Source organism: Muntiacus reevesi, chromosome 5 (assembly GCF_963930625.1).
Source record: "Muntiacus reevesi chromosome 5, mMunRee1.1, whole genome shotgun sequence".
Lineage (NCBI taxonomy): Eukaryota > Metazoa > Chordata > Mammalia > Artiodactyla > Cervidae > Muntiacus > Muntiacus reevesi.
The window spans coordinates 95,569,661-95,586,531 of NC_089253.1; the positions used below are offsets into that span (position 1 = coordinate 95,569,661).

A 16,871-nucleotide genomic window follows, 5' to 3' on the forward strand; every position below is an offset into this window, starting at 1 on the left:
GGGGAGGGGGGACAGACCCCAGGGGAGGGGACAGATCCCAGGGGAGGGGACAGAACCCAGGGGAGGGGGACAGGCCCCAGGGGAGGGGACAGACCCCAGGGGAGGGGGGACAGGCCCCAGGGGAGGGGACAGACCCCAGGGGAGGGGGTACAGACCCCAGGGGAGGGGACAGGCCCCAGGAGAGGGGGGACAGGCCCCAGGGGAGGGGGGACAGACCCCAGGGGAGGGGACAGGCCCCAGGGGAGGGGACAGAACCCAGGGGAGGGGGACAGGCCCCAGGGGAGGGGACAGACCCCAGGGGAGGGGACAGACCCCAGGAGAGGGGGGACAGACCCCAGGGGAGGGGGGACAGACCCCAGGAGAGGGGACAGACCCCAGGAGAGGGGGGACAGACCCCAGGGGAGGGGGGACAGACCCCAGGGGAGGGGGGACAGGCCCCAGGGGAGGGGACAGAACCCAGGGGAGGGGGACAGACCCCAGGGGAGGGGGGACAGACCCCAGGGGAGGGGACAGACCCCAGGGGAGGGGGTACAGACCCCAGGGGAGGGGACAGGCCCCAGGAGAGGGGGGACAGGCCCCAGGGGAGGGGGGACAGACCCCAGGGGAGGGGACAGATCCCAGGGGAGGGGACAGAACCCAGGGGAGGGGGACAGGCCCCAGGGGAGGGGACAGACCCCAGGGGAGGGGGGACAGGCCCCAGGGGAGGGGACAGAACCCAGGGGAGGGGTACACACCCCAGGGGAGGGGGGACAGACCCCAGGAGAGGGGACAGGCCCCAGGGGAGGGGGGACAGATCCCAGGGGAGGGGACAGATCCCAGGGGAGGGGGACAGGCCCCAGGGGAGGGGACAGACCCCAGGGGAGGGGGGACAGGCCCCAGGGGAGGGGGGCAGGCCCCAGGGAAGGGGAGACAGACCCCAGGGGAGGGGGGGCAGGCCCCAGGGGAGGGGACAGACCCCGGGGGGGGCAGGGCCCAGGGGAGGGGGGACAGACCCCAGGGGAGGGGAGACAGGCCCCAGGGGAGGGGGGACAGGCCCCAGGGGAGGGGACAGACCCCAGGGGAGGGGAGACAGGCCCCAGGGGAGGGGAGACAGACCCCAGGGGAGGGGAGACAGACCCCAGGGGGGGAGACAGACCCCAGGGGAGGGGGGGCAGGCCCCAGGGGAGGGGACAGACCCCGGGGGGGGCAGGCCCTAGGGGAGGGGGGACAGACCCCAAGGGAGGGGACAGACCCCAAGAGAGGGGGGACAGGCCCCAGGGGATGGGGGGCAGGCCCCAGGGAAGGGGACAGACCCCGGGGGAGGGGGGCAGGCCCCAGGGGAGAGGGGACAGACCCCAGGAGAGAGTGGACAGCCCCCAGGGGAGGGGGGACAGACCCCAGGGGAGGGCCCCAGGGCCCTTGGAACCTTGCAGATGCCTCTCCCCTCTCTCCCCGCAGAGTGCCAGCCGGGCTTCTTTGGGCCAGGGTGCCGACAGGCGTGCACCTGTCCCCCGGGTGTGGCCTGCAACCCTGTCAGTGGCAAGTGTGGGAAGCAGTGTCCCGCTGGCTACCACAGGGAGGACTGCAGCCAAGGTGAGTGGCCCCAGTGCCCAGGTAGGGTGCAGACTATCTGGCCGTGCAGGGTGCCAGGCACCAGAAGTGCTGGAGCTGGGTACCAGGTCAGCCCTAAAGCCTGGCTCTGGCAGCACCTTGACTGCCGTGTCCCCACCCTGGTCATGCAGTGGCGACTCAGCCACAGGTCTGCCTGTCTCTGTGCACCCAAGTGGGCGGGAACTCGTGCGTGTGTGTGTGCACACACGTGTGCACTTTGTGTGTGTGCGTGCGCATGTGCACAGCGGCCTGGAAGGGTTGGTACCGCTCCCGGGTCATCCCCTCGCTTCCTTGCTCGTTCACTCCTTCCATCACGGGACAGACTGGGCACGCCTTGTGCTGGCAGCTGGCGGGGGCTCCTTCCTGGTGGGTCTGAGCAGGCAGGACAGAGGCAGCTGCCCCCAGGGGAGGTGTCTCGAGAGGCCTGGGCTGGAGGTGCCGGCGTGGGATGTGGGTGATGACTGTAGGCCCTCCACATGGATGCCGAGGCTGGGACAGTGTGATTGGGTGCCAAGAAGGGAGAGGCTGGAGGTGGGGGTTCCTCGTTTATATGGGGGGAGCCCTTGCTGTGAGCATCGGCACTGCCGTGGCTGCCAACGGAGGGTGGGCAGGTCGGGACCTCCCTTGGCGCAGGGCACACTGTCCTCACCCATCAGCCAGGGCAGATGAAAGCGGAGAGGGGGCCTGTAGTGTGATTGGTGTGACTCCCACTGGAGCCAGTGGTCCGAGTCCCCTCTCAGGGACAAGGAGGGCCTGGGGGCCACTGTCCACCCCGCGCTGAGGAGTCAGTCTCCCCCTATACCCAGGCGCGGACCCTCCCTCTCCGTGGTGGTTCTGGAGACCCCCAGGATGGTCTAGGCTCTCAGAGTCCCTTGATGCAAGAGGGGTGTGTGTAGGGCTCAGAACCCAGCTTGGAATCCAAGTATCCCCACAAGCCCAACCTACACTCTGGGCGGTGGGGGGCGGGGGGCGGGGGCGGTGCTCTGTGGTCTTAAGGGCCTTCAACAGCCAGGCATGTCATCCCATCCATGAACCAGCGTGGGAGCTGGTGGACCTCGCCTACCAGATGGGGGCTCAGGTTCCGTGACTGCCCTGACTTCTCTCTGCACCCTCCCCTTCCTCCACTCCCGCCAGCGTCCGCTCCCCAGCAGTGCCCTCCCAAGCGGCCTGAGTGCTGAGACCCGAAGGGCCTTCGCCCCCATCCTTCCCCGCTGGCCTTCTTTGTCTTCTTTTCCCTTTTTTCCTCAAAAGCATCCAGAGCCCCAGGGATGGGCAGCGGAACATGACACATCTTTATGGCAGTGATGGGCTCCCCGCTGTTGTCAGGTTTGGAAAGCATCTGTGCCCCAGACACGTCTGCCCATCAGTGGAGCGGGGACCCCCAGATGGCAGGACAGCTCCATGTGCCCTGCTGGGCCTCCCTGCCCCGGTCCACGCTGCCTGGGTGCCTGGATGTGCACCCAGCGTGTGTGCTGCCCGCGGTCCTGTGGGCGAGCAGGTGCCTGTAGGTGTGGGCCCTCAGGGCAAGGGTTCAAGGGGCATGTCCTTTGTCCAGAGCCCATCCCGAGGTCAGAGATATCCCAGGGCTGGGACCCCACGCCATTCCTGCTGACATCTCCCCCTACCCAGGCAGGGCGCGTCCTTAATTCTCAGTCCTGATGGGTGTTGTGGGAGAGAGGGGTTGTCTGATTCTTTGGTGTGGAGCGTGGGCCCCAGCCTGCCCACTCCAGGTACCTGGCTGGCCTTCCAGGGCCCAGAACTTTCCTAACAGCAGCATCGCAGTGGCCACATGGTGCTGGGACTGGCAGGGCCTCTCACCATCCGTGTTACCGCTCTAGTCAAGCAGGTGTAGGGGGGGACAGGGGACCCTGTCAGGCCACTGGAGCCACCACTGCAGCCCATATGGGTGGGGTGAGGCTCCGGGATCCCTGTGTTCTTTTCTGAAGCCCTGCTTTGGGCCCAGAGCCACTGGCCCCTCTTTCCCAGGCTTCTCTCACTCCTGAACACGCGGTGACCACATGGGGTTCCCAGGGTGGACCACAGTGGGAGGAAGGAAGGCAGAGCGGGCCTGCCACCACTCTCCAGGGTCGTGGCTCACCCCCCATAGGCCCTGCCGTCTGCAGCCTCCAGGTTGCCTCTCACTACTACTCCCCTACGTGGGCCTTTCCCTGCCCCATGTCCCCATCTCCTGTCCCCTTCTGTGACTGCCCTCATCACCCTGGGGACCCAGGCTGTGTCCAGCATCCCTGTGGGGCAGATGAGGGGGCAGGTGCTGGGGACAGGTGAGGGGATAGGTGAGGGTGCAGGTGAGGGGGGCAGGTGCTGGGGACAGGTGAGGGGGCAGGTGAGGGTGCAGGTGCAGGGGGCAGGTGAGGGGGGCAGGTGCTGGGGACAAGTGAGGGGGCAGGTGAGGGGGGACAGGTTCCAGGGAAGCAGCTGAGGGGGCAGGTGTGGGGGGCAGGTGAGGGTGTGGCAGGTACCAAGGGTGGTAGGTGGGGGGCAGGTGAGGGGGGACAGGTGCAGAGGGCAGGTACTGGGGGACAGGTGGGGGGATAGGTGCCAGAGGCGGGGCAGGTTTCGGGGAGGCAGGTGGGGGGGCAGGTGAGGGGGCAGGTGCAGGGGGCAGGTGAGGGTGCAGGTGCAGGGGGCAGGTGAGGGGGGACAGGTGCAGAGGGCAGGTACTGGGGGACAGGTGGGGGGATAGGTGCCAGAGGCGGGGCAGGTTTCGGGGAGGCAGGTGGGGGGGCAGGTGAGGGGGCAGGTGCAGGGGGCAGGTGAGGGTGCAGGTGCAGGGGGCAGGTGAGGGGGGACAGGTGCAGAGGGCAGGTACTGGGGGACAGGTGGGGGGATAGGTGCCAGAGGCGGGGCAGGTTCCGGGGAGGCAGGTGGGGGGGCAGGTGAGGGGGCAGGTGCAGGGTGGGGTGGAGGTCAGGAGAGGAGGGCCATTCCGCGTGGGGGCCCTGAGTCTCTCTGCTCCCTGCCCCTAGAGTGCCCGGCGGGGACGTTCGGCCAGAACTGCTCAGGCTCCTGCTCCTGCGGGGGCGCCCCCTGCGACCGGGTCACAGGGCAGTGTCTGTGCCCGCCAGGGAGGACCGGGGACGACTGTGGGGCAGGTGAGTGGCAGCCGTGGCCCGGGGCACCCTCAGCTCCCTGTGCTGCACAATGCCTGGCCGCGTGTGCAGACCCCAGCCCTGGAGCCCTGCAGACCCCAGGCCCGCCCACAGCAGCTCCAAGAGCTCACACTGCCAGCCTTGGGTCTGGACGTCGGCGTCAGTGGCTGCCGCATGGCCGAGCCCGCAGAGGGGACACTGGAAACTGTCAGCCACAGGGACAGCTTGGCCAGCGGCCCCCCACCCTCCCCAGTCTGTGGCGGGTCCTCTAAGCTCCTGTCCCTGCATGTGGGTCTCCCGGTTCTTCTGGGGATCCCCCTTTTGCTTGTTGAGCATCCTGGGGCGGGGGGGTCTCCCCCTGGGGTGAATGCCCTGAAGTCTACAGCCTGTGAGTGGACTAAGGGTTCCCATGACCTGCCCCCCTCCCTCCTCTGGGATGGCTCAGTTGGGAAGAGAAGTCCCTGCTCCCCAGTGGGCCCAGCAAGGCCTGGGGAGACTGACAACCTCTGTGTGTGTGTGGGGGGTGGTGCTAGATTGTCCCGAGGGCCGCTGGGGGCTTGGCTGCCAGGAGATCTGCCCGCCGTGTGAGCACGATGCCACCTGTGCACCAGAGACTGGAGCCTGCCTGTGCCGCCCCGGCTTCACGGGCAGCCGCTGCCAGGACGGTGAGTGCCTGCTGCCCCCACCTCAGCCCTGCCCGCAATCCCGGCCAGCCCCATGACCGGCCCCAGCTACACTCAGCCTGTCTCTGCCTGCAGCCTGCCCCGCCGGCTGGTTTGGGCCCGGCTGCCAGACGCGGTGCTCCTGTGCCAACGATGGGCTCTGCCACCCAGTGACCGGCCGGTGCAGCTGTGCCCCTGGGTGGACAGGCCTCAGCTGCCAGAGAGGTAGGCGGCCTGGTGTCCAGGCATCCCTCCCCACCCCTGATCTGGCTGCAGTCACCTGCGCAGGGTGACCAGCCTCTGTTGCTCTGTTGCAGCCTGTGACAGCGGCCACTGGGGACCCGACTGCAGCTATGCCTGCAACTGCAGTGTGGGCCACGGGGGCTGTGACGCCGTCAGTGGCCTGTGTGTGTGTGAAGCCGGCTATGTGGGCCTGCAGTGTGAGCAGCGTGAGTCCCGGCCTGGCCTGCACACGCATGTGCACATGCATGCTCACATGCACACACACGCACACACACGCTCACGTGCACACACACATACAAGTGTCAGGGGGACCCAACCCTGCTTCCTGTCCACAGACAAGCAGGGAGTCTCCTCATCTAAGCCTACCCCAACTTCCCCATCTGGCCCCCCTGCTATCCGCCACACTCCCACTGCCTGGGCTCAAGAGAAGGCCCACGAGGAGCAAAGGCAGCAAGAGATGGGGTCAGTCGCATACCAGGGGGCACCTGCCACCCATGGGAGGGGAGGAAAGCGTCTGCTAAGGACCGGGGGCCCTGCCTTCAGTGTCGATGCCCACCCTGGCCGGGCCGGCAGGTCTGGGTTAGCTGGGGGCTTGGCTCCTAGCTGGGAGGGATGCAGAGGCCTTGAGTGAGGGAGGGGCTTCTCCTGCCCCATGGCCCAGGCCCTGGGCAGGACTGGGGCAGGCTGATTGAACCCCCAGCTGAGAGTCCGGTGTCTCAGGGTGTCCCCAGGGCTACTTTGGGCCAGGCTGTGGGCGGCGGTGCCAGTGTGAGCACGGGGCGGCCTGTGACCACGTCAGTGGGGCCTGCACCTGCCCTGCCGGTTGGAGGGGCACCTTCTGTGAGCGAGGTGAGCCAGGGTGCGGGCTGGAGGGGCATGGGAGGGTCGGCTGGCGTGCAGGCGGGTCTCATGACCCCGGCGGTCTCCTGTCACCGCCCCGCCTACAGCCTGCCCGGCCGGCTTCTTCGGAGTGGACTGTGGCCGCGCCTGTGACTGCAGTGCTGGAGTCCCTTGTGATCCCGTGAGCGGCTCCTGCCTCTGTCCTGCTGGCCGCCAGGGCCCCCGCTGTGCCCAGAGTGCGTGAGGCTCCCGTTTGCCCTGGGCGCTGCCTGTTAGGGTTAGGGTCCGTCCTTGGGTGTGGCCACCCTGAGTGGTGCCCAGGTCAGAAAGAGGGGCGCTAGACCTCAGCGGCCTGGGACCGTCTGCTGCAGCCCCTCCTGGGGTCCGTGCCCCCCGGTCCCTGACCCCCCTCTCTCCTGCAGCCTGCCCAGCCCACACGTTCGGCCACAACTGCAGCCAGGCCTGCTCCTGCTTTAATGGGGCCCCCTGTGACCCAGTCCACGGTCAGTGCCGCTGTGGCCCTGGCTGGGCAGGGCCCACCTGCCTGCAGGGTAAGCCCTGACCAGGAGTCTGGAGCCAGTTGTCATGCTTATCCCTCCCTGGGCTGTGCAGGGTGACATGGGTGAGACTTGAGGGGGATCTAAACCTCTCTGGGCAGGGAGGGTGAGAGTCCATCTTCCTGCTATGGGGCACCTGGAGAGGGAGAGAGGCCTTAGGACTCCTAAGGGACCCTACCCTTCAGCCCTGAGCCCCCAAAGACTGGCCTGGGGAGCCCTGAGGCAGCTCATCCTAGAGGCAGCCCCAGTTCCTGCCCCTAAAGTTCGGTGCTGGGCTTTGGGACGGGCCTGCAGGTCCAGTGGGCTATCCCTCCGGGGGTTCAGGCCTCCAGCTTGGCTGGCAGGGAAACCACAGGTTGCTTCTCTCTCTGGCCTCAGCCTGCCCAGAGGGCCTCTATGGCAAGGACTGTCAGCACTCCTGCCTGTGCCAGAACGGGGGCACCTGTGACCCAGTCTCAGGTCACTGCACCTGCCCAGAGGGCTGGGCCGGCCTGGCCTGTGAGAAGGGTGAGTGTCGGGCCGGTGGAGGAGGGACCCTGGGAGTCTGGGGGGACCCAAGGCCACTGCCCTAGTCCCCGTCCTCTGTGGTCCAAGACGGCTGCCTGGTGTTGAGGGGCAGGGCCCTGGATGTGACCTGAGGTGTCACCACCTCTGGGCGCCTGTCCTTCCCAAGGACCGGGATCCGAAGCTCTGGGTGCAGGAAACATGGACAGGGCAGGTGTCCTGGGTCCATGGGCATCACCTGCCCCGTCTCTGCAGAGTGCCTCCCGGGGGTCTTTGAAGCCGGCTGCCCGCACAGCTGCGGGTGCCTCAATGGTGGCCTCTGTGACCCGCACACCGGCCACTGCCTCTGCCCAGCCGGCTGGACCGGGGACAAGTGCCAGAGCCGTGAGTGGGCAGCTCCGGGACCCATGGGGGAGGCCAGAAGGCCCCTCGGGCCCCTGCAGATGACCTCTGTCACACCAGAGTGTGGGGCCTCAGCAGGGTGGGCAGTGGGTAGGAGGGGGCAGGCCTGCCATCTGAGCTCCCTGGGCCTACTGCCTCTGTCCAGGGAGTTGCCCCGAGCCGGACTCAGCCCGCCTGCCCCTTTCCCCACAGCCTGTCCCGAGAGTGCCTTCGGGGTCCGCTGTGAGGAGCACTGCGCCTGCCGGTGGGGTGCCGCCTGCCACCCCGTCACCGGGGCCTGCCTCTGCCCCCCGGGGTGGAGGGGCCCGCGGTGTGAGAACGGTGAGCCCCAGCTCTGCCGGCGCCCAGGGTGGGGCGGGTCCTTCACATGGTGACCCCCTCAGGCCCCGGCCCCCCACCCCAGGGCTCCCCACCACCTCCGCGCGCCTCCCCGCAGCCTGCCCACCTGGCTGGTTTGGAGAGGCCTGTGCCCAGCGCTGCCAGTGCCACCCGGGCGCCGCCTGCCACCACGTCACCGGGGAGTGTCACTGTCCCCCGGGCTTCACAGGGCCCAGCTGTGAGCAAGGTGGGTGCCTGACGTGGGCAGTCCTGGGGGCAGTTCAGGTCACATGCGCTCCTAGGCTGGGCCCCAGAGCTATGCCTGCAAGAGGAGGCCCGGGATGAAGGAGGGTGCCTTCTCCAGGCCGGGCCAGGACTGACCCCTGCCGCCTCCCCCAGCCTGCCCACCTGGCACCTTTGGGGAGCACTGTGGGCAGCAGTGCCACTGCCCCGGCGAGAACCAGGCCTGCCACCCTGCCTCGGGGGCCTGCGTGTGTGCCCCCGGCTACCACGGCGCCGGCTGCCAGCAACGTGAGTGCTGCCCCGGCCGCCCGCCGGGTCCGCAGGAGTGATGGCCAGGGAGTGGGGAGGGGCTTTGGGAGCCCCCTGACCCTGGCAGTTGGCCCCTCCTCCCCCGCAGGGTGCCCGCCTGGGCGGTTCGGTCCTGGCTGTGAGCTGCTGTGTGGGTGTCTCAACGGGGGCTCCTGTGACGCGGCCACCGGGGCCTGCCACTGCCCCGCCGGGTTCCTTGGGACCGACTGCAGCCTCGGTGAGTGGCTGGGGTGTCTCCCTGCACCTCGACAGGCAGGGCCCCGCCATCCGGCCTGCAGGGCAGACAGCCCCTGACCATACCACTCCTTGGGTCCCTCGCTGGGACTGGCCGCAGACCAGGCTAAGCTGGGGGGATCGGTGTGGCCAAAATGTGTCCTCGGCCTGCTCTGCCTGGCCGTGTGCTATGCCCCTGACCTGGGCTGTGTCCACCAGGAGCCCTGCAGAGGCCAGCCAGCGTCCTGCCGAGAGAAGGGCCTCTCCCTGAGTCACGTGGGGCCTTTCTGACTGTCTGGGGCTGGGGCTGGTGGAGGTGGGTGGGGGCCCCGTGAGTCACTCACTGTAGCGTGGGCCCAGCCCCCCTGCAGAGCCTGTAGCCGAGGGAGACACCAGGGCAGGCGGGGGTGCCCAGCGGCAGGCGGCCCCGCCTGGTCTGGGCAGACAGGGCAGGAGTCTCCCCACCCACCCCGCCCTGGCCCAGTCCCGTCCCCTCCGTGTTGACACAGCGGAGGCAGGGGGATCCAGCCAGGAGTGGCCACCCTCCCCTTTCCTCCCGGCAGTCTGTCCACGTGGCCACTTTGGCCCCGGCTGTGCCCACGTGTGCGGGTGTGGGCAGGGGGCGGCCTGTGACCCCGCGACCGGCAGCTGCTCCTGCCCGCCCGGGAGGACCGGCGTCCACTGTGAGCACGGTGAGAGCCCACTTGCCTGCCGCCTCGGGCACTTCGCATACATCCCTACATTAGCCATGAGGGGGGGTCACAGGAGAGCTGAGTCCCTTCTGTTAATCCCCGAGGCGCCCTGAGGATATAAGTGAAGGCTTGCTCATGTTGACCGCAGTGCCCACTCGGGTCATCTGATAGCACTCCGTATCTTGCCTTGACCCACGACCCCAGGATTCAGGCCATCAGTTGACCTCTCCAGTTCCCTGTGGCCAGTGGGGATGAATAACTTCTGTCCCAGAGCCAGCCCCCATCCCCCCAACAGGAGGCATCGGGCAACTGCTCCGTCTTGAGGATGGAGCCAGCCTCTTGGCTGATGTCCTCCTGGAACAGGGTCCTGCTGGCCCTTCCTCCTGGGCCCAGCAGCTGGGAGCCCACGGAGAGGGAGGCCCGGAGCACAGGTGATGGTGGGGCAACCAGAGTGGCCCCTGGGACTGTCGTGGGGTTCATGCTCATGATGGTAAGAAGGTCCTCAGACCATGCCCACACTGCTTGATCTGACCCCACACCCTGGTAGGCCTGAGCCTTCTGCCCCCTCTGGTCCTCTTCAAGGGGCCAGTCACACTCCCCCAGGTCCTGAGTCCTGACTCCAGCCAGGCCACTCCTTACCTCCAGGGGAGAACGGCAGCTAGGGGTCAGAGTCTGAAAGCACCACCTGGAGTGTGGGGCTGCCCAGCCTCCTCCGAACCTGGAGGGTACCTCTTCCTCTAGGAAGACTTCCCTGACTCCCTCCTGCCTGCTGGGCAGGCACTCCCTGGAGGGCCTGGTCCGTTTCCTCCTGTGTTACTCTCAGCACCAGCTCAGTTCTGGCCTCTGAGGATGGATGAACTGGCAGGATGTGATTGGTGCTGCTTCCTGGCACATCTGTGCCTGGGTTGAGGGAGGCGGGCGGGCAGAAAGTGTTTGTCGAATGACTGTCAGATCATGTGGGAGTGTCCTGGAGCGTGTCTGGCTCTGGACCAGAGCTCTGAGCAGGCCCGCTTCGTCCCTAGGCTGCCCCCAGAACCGATTTGGTGTGAACTGCGAGCATGCGTGCTCCTGTAGGAACGGGGGCCTGTGTGACTCCGCCAATGGCAGCTGCTCCTGCAGCCTGGGCTGGACGGGGCCACACTGTGAGCTGGGTGAGTCTGGGGCAGCCTGGGGGCTGCATGGTGTGTGAGCTGGAGGGTCGTCACCCGTAGCGGGTGTGCCAGGGCGTTGGGTGGGGGAGGAGGACCATAGCTTAGGGGCGATTGTGGGGAGGCACCAGGCTGCCGGAGGGCCGGGCGAGGCTCCCGGGGTCACCTGGAAGAGACTAGTGCCCCTGCTGTCCCGTGGCAGGAGGCTGACCCCCCGGCCCCTCCCCAGCCTGCCCCGCCGGCCGCTACGGTGCTGCCTGCAGCCTCGAGTGCTCCTGCCACAACCGCGGGGCCTGTGAGCCCACATCGGGGGCCTGCCACTGCGGCCCCGGCTTCTATGGCCAGGCCTGCGAGCACCGTGAGTTGTAGGGTCGGGCCACCACCCCCCAGCGTGCACTCCTCCGCTTTCTGCATCACTCCTTGTGGCTGCCTGATGCGATGAGGCCTGAGCCAGCTTCGGGGCAGAGGGCCACAAGGGGCAGGCGCCAGACCTGGGCGGGAGAAAGGGGGTGCCAGCCCTGACCCCGTCCTTTGCTCTCTGGGCAAACTGAGTCAGGGGCTCCGACCCGGGTCTCCCTCAGCCTGTCCCCCTGGCTTCCATGGAGCTGGCTGCCAGCAGACATGCCAGTGTCAGCACGGTGCCCCCTGCGACCCTGTCAGCGGCCTGTGCCTCTGCCCTGCTGGCCTCCACGGCCAGTTCTGCGAGCGGGGTGAGTGTCCGTGCCCCCACACACTCCCACCTGGCCCCCCCTGCCCTGGGCTCAGGGCAGAGGATGCTCAGCCCAGTGCTCCCTCCAGGGTGTGAGCCGGGCTCGTTCGGAGAGGGCTGCAGCCAGCAGTGTGACTGCAAGCTTGGGGTGCCCTGTGACCCCGTCACCGGCCACTGCCTGTGTCCCCCGGGGCGCACGGGAGCCTCCTGTGACCTGGGTGAGTCAGGGTACCGCTCGGTGGGGGCAGGGGTGTGGGTCTCTGTCGGTGGAGTCGACTGTGTTTCTGGAGTACAGCGGCTCATAGGGGCCCAGCGCCTATGCTCGGGGTTGTCAAGGCCTGTCCTGCCTCACAGCCTCCACCTGAGTGCCTGGGGGGCATCTCCCTGGGGTCGGGGGACGTTGGTCCTGGGGAGGGGCCCCCGGTGAGGTGGGAAGGAGACCTCCCAGATGGGCCAGCCAGCCTGTGCGGGCTCTGTATCTCCTTCTCAGGGCTCTTGGCTGTTTTGCCCCTAGGGAGCCTCCCTGACCGTCAGCTCCCCTTCGCCAGCCTGGGAGCTGGTGGGAACATAGGGAAGAGATTCTGGGTCAGTGCCCGGCGCCCAGCGCTTTCCCATGTGAGGGTTCATGCAGGGCAAAACTAAGGCTTGAGGTCTTTGCTCCTGCCTGCTCCCTGGGGGTGTCCTGAGGCCTGTGGTCCCAGCCCCGGGTGGACCGGAGTGACACTGAGGCCTGTCCCTCCCACCACCCCCACCCCACCCACAGGCTGCAGGAGGGGCTTCTTCGGGCCGGGCTGTGTCCTGCGCTGCTCCTGCGGGGGCGGGGCCGACTGCGACCCCGTCAGTGGGCAGTGCCTCTGTGTGGACGGCTACACAGGGCCCACGTGCCGGCAGGGTGAGTCGGGCTCCAGGGGGTGGGGGCGCGGAACATGGTGCTGGTGGGGTTGGCAGGCAGCATGAATGTCACCATCCGAGCATGATGCCCATGGTGTCTGCCTGGCCTCTGTTGGACAAAGTGAGGACCTTCCAGCCCCTGGACCATGGGTGGGACTCAGCATACAGCCAGCCTGAGAGCGGCAGGTGTGGGCTCAAATGGCAGAGGGTGGAGACCCCGTGGGCAGGGCTGGGTGGGCGCTGACACAGCCCACCACCACCCCTTCCTCTCCCTGCATGTGTGAACCAGGGCAGTAAGTGTGTGCAGTAGCACAGGTGTGTGCTCCAGTCTTCCCAGCTGGCATTAGTGGGAAAGAACCCATCTGCCAACACAGGAGACATAAAAGAAGCGGGTTCAGTGCCTGGGTTGGGAAGATCCCCTGGAGAAGGGCCTGGCAACACACTCCAATATTCTTGCCTGGAGAATACCATGGACAGAGGAGCCTGGCGAGCTGAAGTCCGTGGGGTCGCAAAGAGTCAGACATGATTTAGTGATTGAGCATGCAGCACGTGCTCCAGTCTGCATGTGAGCACCTGTGTCTCCCGGCGTGTGTGTGTGTGTGTGTGTGTGTGTGTGTGTGTGCACCTGTGTCTCCCGGCGTGTGTGTGTGTGTGTGTGTGTGTGTGTGTGTGTGTGTGTGTCCTGTGCACGAGGGCGCTTCACTGCTTGCCTGTGTTCAAGTGCACACATGTGCCTGTGCACACCCATGGACAGGTTCGGGGGTGGTGATGGCTCTGTGTCCCCCCAACCCCCCGAAGCACTGGGGGAGCCTGCTTTCTGCAAGCAGAGCATGGGGTGCCCCTGTTCTTCTGGCCACCTATGCCCCTCTGGGGTGCCCTGGTCACCTCGCCCAGGCCCAGCCTGTTCCTGGGAAGCATTGTGTCTGCCAGGGGAGACCGGAGGCCGGCTTGCGGCCTGTGCCCGGCAGGCCTTGAGATGGGGTGATGGGGGTAGCGAGAGTGAGAGTAGTGATTCCAGACTGGGATCCTTGACCTGGGGAGCCCAGACATGGTCTTGATAATGTGAGTGCGTCTTGTTGAGCCTCCCCAAGGCAGCCCTGGTCCCTAAGTGCCTTTAGGGGAGGGATCCCACCTCCCGAAGAGGAGGGGGTTGAGCAGGTGGAGACAGAAACTGGGGGGGCTGGTCCTGGGACGAACGATGTCCACAGTGGCACCTGGTGGTCAGATTTGGTACTGCATGAGAGCATTCTAGGTGGCCTTTGGGGGACGTTTACTCTGGGGGGCGTCAGGAACTGGGGGTGCCCCTGCCTGAGCCCTGCTGGGAAGGAGGACAGGAAGGGCCTCACTGCTCTTGCCCTGGAGTGGACCCCACAGGGCCTGTAGTGAAGCCCCTCTTCATCCAGTCCAAAGTCCTGCCTCCCCACCCTGTGTGTTGGCGGGGAGATGCTGTGAAGGAGACAGTGGGGGTCCCTTCAGCCTCGCTGCCCAGCCGAGGGAGGGGCACCAGTGTGTCTATCTGCCTGCAGGTGGACCCTCTCAGCTCCTGGAGAGCCCGTCTCCAGCCCTGGGCCCAGGTAGGTGGGCCGGGGGCATCCCCGTGTTGCCAGGAGGATGGAACTTGCTAGCATTACAGCCCCTTTACCTGCAGACTAAACCCAGAGGAGGGAGGGGGATCCAGCACTTGCATGTCATCTGGGCCCCCAGGGTGGCGGGGGTTCTAAAACCTGGACCTTAGAGATGAGTCAAGGCTGGAGCTGGAAGGACACGAGGGGCGGCAGGAAGCCTGAGCCCAGGACTCAAAATCCTTGGAGAGTTTCCGCTCACCCCAGGGCTGACCTGCTTCTTTCCTGCCCCTGCAGCGGCCCTACAGCCAACCTCCCACCAGACCCGGGCTCAGCAGCAGCCTAGAGAAGCACTAGCTCAGGGGCAGCCCCCGCTGAGGCTTGGCTCCCAGGGGCCACCGAGGGGACCTGGGGGCTTTGGTGACCACTGAGGAGGGACATGCAGGGGCCAGGACTCCGGCCCCACCCTGGTCTCCGAGGCCTGTGGATAGTGGTGCAGCCTTCAGCTCTGCAAGGATCTTCTGACCACGAGGATGGAGGCCCTGCCTGGCCCACCCTGAGGATCATAGTGTGGAGGAAACCCCACCTGCCGTGTCCCCGGGGTGAGACTGCGGGCAGGTGCGGGGACAGGCGCGGGCCTGGGGCCCTTCCTGGGAGCAAGTTCTTCTGGTGCTAGGCCTGGGTCTGCTGCAGTTCAGCCTGTTTACCTGGAAACAGATGCTGGTGCTAGGCTGGGCCATATTTATGGAAGGTATCTATGGGCAGCCAGCCCCTGGACACTGGAGGGCTGCCTGCCTGCTGCCCCACCTGCGGGGCCTTGACTCAGGCCTCTGGGTGGGGCTTCACTACCCTGTGAAACCCAGTAAGTTAAGGATGGAGCAGCTCCTTCTTGGAGGCCTGTATGCTTGCTGCTTTGTACAGGCTCCCTGTGGTGGCCTCCTGGGACCGCTGGCATGAGTGGGCTGACCAGAGATGCCCGTGAGGCCCCTGGGCCTCCCTGGGTGCCACACAAAGAAAGTCAGGGTTTATCCTGGTTCCTGGTGCTCTTGAGGGCATGGGGCCCAGAGACCCTCTAATGCTGGCAACAGCCTGTATACGGGACGTGTGGTCCCCAGGGGAGGAGGGCAGGGTGCAGCTAAGGGCAGCTTGGATGTGGCACACTCCTCCCCTTGCCCTGTCTTCAGGGTAGAACCAGGAGAAATGGTTGGACCCAGATTGTCACACCAGACACTTAGGTCTGGGCTGGAGCCCCCTCCCCTCCAGCATAAGCCCAGGTAGCTGATAGCTCCAGGGGCCAAGAATCTCATGGGGCAAAGCAGGGTGGGTTCTCGTGAACCCTGTCCCCTTAGACGGACAGCGAGTGGACAGGCCACTGTTTGAAGACTTTGAGGTACATAAATAGCATCCATATCCCAGAAAGCATTGGGAACAGTGCAGGGATAATGGGATGCAGGTCAGAAAGGACCATCGTCAGGACTGGGCGTGGAGCGTGTGGAGGCTGGAGTTGCCAGGGGTGGGGGGTGGGGCGGTGGCAGGAATCTAGCCAAATACCAGGTTTTCCAGCTCAGAACCCTCCCAGGAGGCATCAGGGAGGCAGAGAGAGAGAAAATACAAAGGAAAGGTTAGTGGGAAAGAATGAGGGAAGTGTTAACACTTCTGAAGCCCTAGAAAAAGAAGGGAAAAACCATTGACACAAAGCACCAAGCTCTCAGGTCTAAGTTGGATGATCTCAGATCCAAAGTGCTCATGTTGGAAATAAAATTTAAAACATTTTAAAGCCATTGTCTAAGGAATTTAAAGAATACTAGTAACAGACATTCTAAAATGCCCAGAAAAAGCGAACAGGAGTCAGAGTGACAGCAGATGCTCCAGCAGAAACACTGAAGCAAGAAGATGGTGATGTCAGTTTCTGAGTGTTGAAAAAAAGACGCTGAAACTTGAATTTCATGGCCTTGAATCGTGTGTCCTACTAAACTGTCCTTGAGAAGAAAAGTGGACATTATTCCTGGGTGTCCACAGCTGCAGTGGGCACACTTGAAATTACATTCAGAGGAAGTTTTCCAGTAAGAATGGAAAGCATAAGATAATCATTATGTTTCTCATGTGACCTAGTGATTTGTTGTTTAGTTGCTAAATTGTCTGACTCTTTTTTAACCGACCCCTGACCTAGAGATTAAGAGAATGATAACAGGCACTAGGAAGCCAGGCGAGGTGGAGCAGAGGAAGTGAAAGACACTGGTCTTGTTCACTCGCTAAGTTGTGTCTGATTCTTTGTGACCCCATGGATTGTAGCATGCCAGGCTTCCTTCCCTGTCCTTCACTATCTCCACGAGTTTGCTCAAATTCATGTCCATTGAGTTGGTGATGCTATCCAACCGTCTCATCCTCTGCTACCCCCTTCTTTTGCCTTCAATCTTTTCCAGCATCAGGGTCTTTTCCAATGAGGTGTCTCTTTGCATCAGGTGGCCAAATTATTGGAGCTTAAACTTCAGCATCAGTCCTTCCAATGAATATTTGGGGTTGATTTCCTTTAGGAATGACTAGTTTATCTTGCTGTCCAAGGGACTCTTAAGAGTCTTCTCCAGCATTACAGCTTGAAAACATCAATTCTTTAGCACTCAGGCTTCTTTATGGTCCAATTCTCACATCTGTATATGACTACTGGAAAAACCATAGCTTTGACTAGATGAACCTTTGTCAGGAAAGTGATGCCTTTGCTTTTTAATATGCTCTCTAGGTTTGTCATAGCTTTTCTTCCAAGGAACAAGTGTCTTTTGATTTTGTGGCTGCAGTCACCATCCACAGTGATTTGGGAACCCAAGAAAATAAAATCTGCCACTGTTTTCATTCTTTTCCCATCTATTTGTCATGAAGTGAT

The 16,871-nt window shown here is 64.7% G+C and overlaps 1 protein-coding gene across 3 annotated transcripts in view; it reads left to right on the forward strand.

Moving 5' to 3' along the window:
* The window catches only part of MEGF6 (multiple EGF like domains 6), a 42,151-nt gene extending 25,311 nt beyond the window's left edge, over positions 1-16,840 (forward strand). The window contains exons 14-35 of one of the 3 annotated variants that reach the window (XM_065935902.1): positions 1,438-1,572; positions 4,578-4,703; positions 5,234-5,365; positions 5,459-5,587; positions 5,680-5,811; positions 6,326-6,454; positions 6,553-6,681; positions 6,868-6,996; positions 7,381-7,509; positions 7,762-7,890; positions 8,101-8,229; positions 8,345-8,473; positions 8,626-8,757; positions 8,867-8,995; positions 9,555-9,683; positions 10,706-10,834; positions 11,061-11,189; positions 11,413-11,541; positions 11,630-11,758; positions 12,304-12,432; positions 13,958-14,005; positions 14,291-16,840. In XM_065935902.1, the coding sequence (XP_065791974.1) occupies positions 1,438-1,572; positions 4,578-4,703; positions 5,234-5,365; positions 5,459-5,587; positions 5,680-5,811; positions 6,326-6,454; positions 6,553-6,681; positions 6,868-6,996; positions 7,381-7,509; positions 7,762-7,890; positions 8,101-8,229; positions 8,345-8,473; positions 8,626-8,757; positions 8,867-8,995; positions 9,555-9,683; positions 10,706-10,834; positions 11,061-11,189; positions 11,413-11,541; positions 11,630-11,758; positions 12,304-12,432; positions 13,958-14,005; positions 14,291-14,424 (2,774 nt within the window). In that variant the 3' untranslated portion in view covers positions 14,425-16,840. Of the gene's footprint in view, positions 1-1,437; positions 1,573-4,577; positions 4,704-5,233; positions 5,366-5,458; positions 5,588-5,679; positions 5,812-6,325; positions 6,455-6,552; positions 6,682-6,867; positions 6,997-7,380; positions 7,510-7,761; positions 7,891-8,100; positions 8,230-8,344; positions 8,474-8,590; positions 8,758-8,866; positions 8,996-9,554; positions 9,684-10,705; positions 10,835-11,060; positions 11,190-11,412; positions 11,542-11,629; positions 11,759-12,303; positions 12,433-13,957; positions 14,006-14,290 lie in introns of those variants that run through there. The other 2 variants (XM_065935903.1, XR_010663314.1) reach the window with 2 other exon arrangements.
* The last annotated feature ends 31 nt before the right edge of the window (positions 16,841-16,871 follow it).